Source organism: Anarrhichthys ocellatus, unplaced genomic scaffold (assembly GCF_004355925.1).
Source record: "Anarrhichthys ocellatus isolate YVR2014 unplaced genomic scaffold, GSC_Weel_1.0 scaffold2856, whole genome shotgun sequence".
NCBI classification, from domain to species: Eukaryota; Metazoa; Chordata; class Actinopteri; order Perciformes; family Anarhichadidae; genus Anarrhichthys; species Anarrhichthys ocellatus.
Genome location: NW_022282830.1, coordinates 1 through 6,698, shown reverse-complemented (window position 1 = coordinate 6,698; position 6,698 = coordinate 1). Strand labels below are relative to the sequence as shown.

Below are 6,698 nucleotides of genomic sequence, written 5' to 3'. Positions count from 1 at the left end.
TGCTAGAGTGGAGAGGACCGGATCAAGACCTAAGGTACGTTACTCTTTCAACTCATAGTTATCAGTAATGTAAAGATAGACAGAGTTGTATTACATTGTGCAGACCATATACTCTTGTGTTACCTATCCTCTACTATGAACCACAATTAGAAAATCTTTAAGACAAATGTTACCAAAGAAAGCGTTATTGAGTTTAAAAATCAAATGACAGTTTTAAAGTGCTCTTTCTTTAATTTAAGATTTGATGGTGAAATAAACAGGATACTCAATAACAATATATTATTGTGAGCTATGAAGAGAAGTATTAGGGCTAAAACTATATGTGAAATGTGATATGTTTGTAATCACAACTTAAGTTTGTTCCATAAAGTAGGTTATTTTAGTGAGGTGAGTGTTCGTGGCATTGGTATAAAGGTGCTCCACTGCATCAAAATTATGTTTTCAGAGTTTCAGGTCTACAGCACTGCTGGTGTTATCGAAACAAGTGATGTTACCCTCATATTTAGTGTAGTGTTGTGTAAACATCATCTATTTTCTGGCTGACAGCGGTTCATTTAACGCCAACTATCTCAACTCTCTCAGTTACAATTAAAAAAAGAAAAACATAAAATCATTTACACTCATTTGTCTCTAGCAGCTGTGACCATGTACACACCTTTATGAACTTAGTCGGCTGTAGGAATTGTCGGGAGCACTTTTGTTTGAGACTAAATAAAGAATAAATTAAAGGACCAATAACTAATATACAGTCTACCAGGTGATGAACCACTGAAGGAAAAATGGAGAGAAATGTGTTTCTGTTCATTCAACAGGTTGAGCAATGATGTCTTCAGGGTTTGCTGCGTTGTGTCTCCTGCTCCTGCACACTGGTGCGCTGGGCTTTGGGCTATTGCCAGGAAAGTCTCTGAGTCACCAGGAAATCACGGAGAAAGCGATACTAAAATCCACCTTGCAGGTGTGCCGTGCTCTGGCCCAAGCTGAGGGGACAGACTTCACTTTTCCTGTAAGAATTCCCTTCAATTAGGTTGTTTTACTAGAAATGTTATGTCGTCTGTTAGCAATGTTAATATGATTTGACTTTGTGTGTTTAGGCACAGCCTTTCACTGCAAAGGCTGTTGCTGTGGCCTGCGGTGAACCACAGTCGTCCAAGAGTTTCCGCCGAGCCATTATATTTATCGTGCTGAGGAATATACGGGTGGACATTCGCTATGCCCTGAATGCAAGCTTCCACTTTGATGATGAAATGTTTGTTCAAGGAAGGAAAATCATCACTGAGGGAATACTGGCTGTGAAAGCAAGCAACAAACAAGAGAACTTTGAGGCAGCGAGGCAGAAATTGGGAGAGATTTTACATCCCTTACAGGTTCATTATTTCTCAAAGCATTACTGAAGCCGTAACTGTTTTAAAATATTCAAGGAAACTTGATGGATTATTAACCTGTGTCTTCTTTTGTCAACTTTAAGGACTTCTACAGTCATAGTAACTGGGTGGAACTAGGAAACAAACTCCCAAACTCTAATCTGATCAGATCAGACACCAGCATTGGTAACATAGCAGGTAAAGAGATTGTGTAATGTCAGAGATGGTAGGCTATGATGTGACTGTAGAGGAATTATTTCACGGAGGAAAACATAATTCAAATGTTTTTTACTCAGATAAAAGCAGGGCGACATGTCGCAACTGTGATGGAGACGACTGCAGGAACAACATCTTGGGGGACATCATAGAGGAGAAGGTACTGACCTCTGGATATTTTGGTATTGGGCCTTTATTCTCAACCAAACCCAAAGGTAAGTGATTCCTTACATTTAACCGCTAATGCCACAGCATTATATATTCAGATTCACATTAACAAGCGAATACATTCTTGAGATTTGCTATAAAATATTTGGATACAGTATAATGTCTTGACAGCAATAGATAATATGTCCTTTTAACAATGTTTCCTTGTTACTTAACCTAAAACACATTTTGCATTATGTCTCAGTAAAGCTGCAATCATGTTTCAAGTGCCTTGTACAGTATAGTATGTCCTGTTAACAACAATGTTGTTAAGTGGCCTAAAATGCACAACCTTTCCCAGTCAGGATACACATCCACTGTCTGTTTGGGGCCAATAAATATGGACTATAAGATCACCTCAGGAGTCACATTCCTCTTCAGTTTCACTTTCCCCTGTTGTGTTTTCTGTCTTCTTGACTTTGCCTTCACAGGTTGTTGTTTTGAGGCTTTTGTAAGCTTATGTTCTCAAAACAATTCAGGTGGAACTTTCCCTAATTACTGCACAATATCTAAAGTTAAAAAGAGGTCTATAGAAATAAAAGCACATATTTAACCACCAGAATGCTCTTTAGAAAATGATTAAAAAAGTAAACAGATCTCCCTCTTATGGTATCTATTGCAAAGGAAAATGCAGTCACGGAGGAGCAACGGATCAAACAAGCAACATTGAACCTAAAGGTGGGATCAACAAAGACACTTTCTCATCCAGTCACGGACACCTCCACACTGACGCAGTAAACTTGGCGATAGCTGCAACCAGTGGGTTACTTGAGGACATTCAAGGGGCTGCTGGTGACAGACCATTCCTCCAGTATGAAACCCATTCTGCATGTGTCAAGTATGTACTATAAGGAGGTGTAGAGTACGTTTTTCATCCATTTGTTCCATCTCTCTTCAACCCTCAGGATGTTGGGAATCTCCAAAGGGTCCAGCAAAGCTCTTTGTTTTGTGATTGACACCACAGGAAGCATGAGCGATGACATTGCAGCAGTGAGGACCGTCACTTCCTCTATAATCAACAGTAAAGTGGGAACAGAAGATGAGCCCTCCGTTTACATTCTTGTATCTTTTAACGATCCAGGTACAATCTTGAGGATGCTATACATTTTGTTGTTGTTCTTGTTGTTGTACATCATCATCGAGGTGTTTTCTTTCTCCTGTCTCCAACTGAACCCCAGATTTTGGGCCGCTGATAAAGACTACAGACCCAAACGTCTTCAAGTCTGCCATTAATTCATTATCTGCAGCCGGTGGAGGGGATGAGGGGGAACTGAGTCTTTCAGGGCTTCAGGTGATGTGATGTGTGGTTGTTACTACTTCAAAATCTGCCCCCAGAAGCTTGTTGGAGTGTTTAAAGTTTTAACTAAAGCTGTCCTTGTTATTCCAAACTCTCTTCCTCATACAGCTGGCTTTAACCGGGGCTCCTTCAAATTCTGAGGTCTTCCTCTTCACAGATGCACTAGCTGAAGACAAACGCCTGAAAAGCACAGTGATCGCACTCATAGAGCGGACGCAAACAGTGGTGAGTATCTAAGTGCGAAATCATTTCTGGTCAGAATAGAATTTCTTCACATCTATGTTGTGATATTGTGATCATTTCTTGACATATGTTTTAAATTTTCGTTATATTTTTTGCATTTGTTTTGTTTTGTTATTGATAATTCTCTTTGTACAGCACACAATGCTGGTCTGGGATGTGCTATGTTGAGACAGGCTCGGCGAAACATTGTGGAGCTGCAGCAATACCATAAACACATTAGTTGATTGACAGAAAAATCATTGAATGCAATTTTCATAATTCAATAATTTGCTTTCAGTATTTTTCTAAAACAAAATACCAAAATTGTCTGGAAAAATGAATACATTGATAATTAGTTGCAGCCTTAAAACTTTGTAATTTTGTTGATTTAATAAAAGAGGAACAGGGGACAGCAATCCGGTCTCACTCCCAACGTGGGTCAGTGCCCCTCGGTGTCTGATACCAACACACTGTGCTTTTAACTCCAATGTAAACCCGCCCGCGTCATTATTAGACGGTCAGAGGAACTGACATAGTATAGAGATCGTGTAGGTGTATGGATCAAACAAACAAGACATTCGTACAAAGATGGCGCTAGAAGAGTACCTAGAGTGTCATACTTTGAAGCTTAGGGCCACTGACCAAGCGTCTGTATTTGACTAGTTGGCAAAGAGAATGTGTTGGGGACAAATGATGGTATTCCTACCTTCTTTGGAAGATTTGTTTGAGGTACTTTTTCTCACATCAATGGTTACTCAAGGCCGTTTTGATTTGGTTGATTGTGCTTCTTGCTTTCCAGGTGAATTTCATGATTTCTGAGTCAACGGTGCTCAATCGTAGGAAACGCAGTGATGACACAAAGATACGTCCCAGGATAGCAGCATCAGATGCTCAGCTGTACAGAGACCTGGCTCAGGCTTCAGGAGGTCTGGCTATTGAAGTCACAAAGAATGAGCTTCCTGTGGCCACCAGCATCATAACAGAGTCCTCCAGCTCCTCTCTGGTAATATCACTTAGGTCTCACTACTACTTAGTTTGGTCAGTTCAAAGATTTCAGCTGTGTCATCTGTTTAATGTTTATCTCCTAGGTAACCCTTCTGCAGGCAGCCAGGAGCCCAGGAAAGACGGATACCTTTTCTTTTCTAGTTGATGAAACGGTAACAAACCTTAGAGTTTACATCACTGCGCGCTCCCTCACTTTCACTCTTACCGGCCCCACAGGTAATACTGCCTTTCTAAATTAAGTCTTCACTCTTTATTACGACTAAAGTTAAGGCATTAAGTGTATTACTTCATATAAAAAATAAAGTTACAGTATAGTAATGTCATCGTATAGTGTCATAAAAACATGCCAAAGTATGCCATAAAATAGTATGCCATTAAATGTCATACAAAACTAAAAAAGTCAGTATCGTAACTCATTTAACTGTAATTTTTGAAGGGGAATCTCAGCAAAGCACTGACGCAACAGGATCATTGATCACTGCATCCCAGTCAGTGGGAAACTTCAAGACTCTACAACTAAAAAGACAAGTTGGACTGTGGAAAATTAAAATGGTGTCAAGTAATCCCTACACTCTTATGGTCATAGGTGAGACCCCCATGATTGATTTAATGTGATCACAAAATGAATGTTAGAGCCATGCTGGTACTATGATGTACGGCTACTAACAACTAACAACATTGTCATCAGCCTCAGCTGTATTTATTTTCTGGTGCTGTTCAACATCTATAGCTAAAGTAAGATGATGAACATGGTAACCATTATACCTGCTAAACATTAGCAATGTGAGCATGTTACAGTAGCATGCTCATTTAAAAATTGCAGGATATGTTGCTCATACAGTAGTAGTAACCATAAAAAATTAAAAAATAGAATACTCCAGTATCGTGTGCTGTGTTGAAATAAACACTGAAAGAAACTCTGTATATTTGATCCTTTTTTTCATGACTTTATTTGCAGGTCAGAGTCCTATTGACTTCCTGTTTGACTTTGTGGAGGCATCACAGGGCCCTCTCACAGGATATGATGCTCTTGACTCACGTCCCAGAGCTGGTACAGAAAATTGTTAAGATGTGAATTTGATGACACACTGATGTAACATAAAATGATCAAGTCAAACATGATGAATTTCAACTTTCTTTAAAGGTGTCAACGGTAGCTTGTTGGTGTCTTTAACGGGAAGTGACTCTGCCACGGTGACAGAGGTCGCTCTGGTTAAATCGTCAGGGTCGGAGGAGATTAAAGGAGTCGTGGAGCCACAGGGGGGTGGAAGCTTCTTAGTTCATGTTGACATGATGCCGTCGGTGGAGTTTGTGGTGCGGGTGAAGGGGCAGGAGAGTGTTGCCCCCGGAGCTCCATTGATAGTCTTCCAAAGGCAGTCATCCACCAACTTCAGAGCCTCTAATCTGACTGTTATGGTGAGTACCTAGACCATCACTGTGTCACAGGAACATCACATCAAACATGAGAGGAGATGCAGCAACTAAAAATTGTTGTAATGTTCACTTAAATCATCATCACAAACATTGGTCCTTGTTTGATCCCCTCTGTTTTCAGGCTGATTCTGAAAGCATCTTGGTACCAGGAACACCGTTCTCTGTGCCCTTCTCTGTGATGACCACTGGAGTCGGGGGAAACTTCACCATCCGAGCCACCAACAACCGACAATTTAACTCAACATCTCCAACCAATTTATTCCTGGAAACCGGGAGTAGTGCTAATGATACAGTGACCCTCTCAGCACCTCTTAACACCCCGTTTGGTTCTGACGTCACCCTGATTATTGAGGTCGAGGCTCCTGGTGGTGGAGATACAAACTATGTTGTGCTGCGTTTCTCCATCCTTAACACGGTAATCCTCACGCTAAAGAATCCCATTTACAAGTACAATTCTTTGTTTTACAGATTTGTAACTTCCTAGATGTAATTTGTTACTGATTATAGGGAATATATTATAAAAAAACTATATATCTACTTTTTGTTCTCCTCATAGGTGACTGATTTTACTCCTCCTGTGTGTGAGCTGCTCAGCCTGCAGTCAAACTGCTCTGATATCTGCAGCTTATCGAGGTGGGAGCTCTCTGTTCAGGTGACTGATGGGGCTGAAGGGACGGGTGTTGAGCGTGTCAGCCTCAGACAGGGCAACGGGACCATGAACACCAGTTTGACCGCTGGCAGCGGGAACATGACCGCTGGCACCGGGAACATGACCGCTGGCAGCGAGAACATGACCGCTGGCACCGGGAACATGACCGCTGGCAGCGAGAACATGACCGCTGGCAGCGGGAACATGACCGCTGGCAGCGAGAACATGACCGCTGGCAGCAAGAACATGACCGCTGGCACCGAGAACATGACCGCTGGCACCGGGAACATAACGGTGGTGTCCTACA

General features: G+C 41.4%; 1 protein-coding gene across 1 annotated transcript; it reads left to right on the top strand.

Annotated features, from left to right (window-relative positions):
* Positions 1 to 7: 7 nt before the first annotated feature.
* On the top strand, positions 8 to 6,685 carry LOC116378596 (von Willebrand factor A domain-containing protein 7-like; the record flags this gene model as incomplete). The annotated part of the gene is made up of 16 exons (XM_031840492.1): positions 8 to 34; positions 813 to 1,003; positions 1,092 to 1,364; positions 1,466 to 1,559; positions 1,658 to 1,792; positions 2,409 to 2,595; positions 2,690 to 2,865; positions 2,963 to 3,075; positions 3,190 to 3,306; positions 4,103 to 4,306; positions 4,392 to 4,524; positions 4,745 to 4,894; positions 5,267 to 5,359; positions 5,453 to 5,724; positions 5,864 to 6,157; positions 6,299 to 6,685. Coding segments are annotated over exons 2-16 (2,811 nt in total), but the record flags the coding sequence as incomplete, so codon positions are not given.
* Between the last annotated feature and the right edge of the window lie 13 nt (positions 6,686 to 6,698).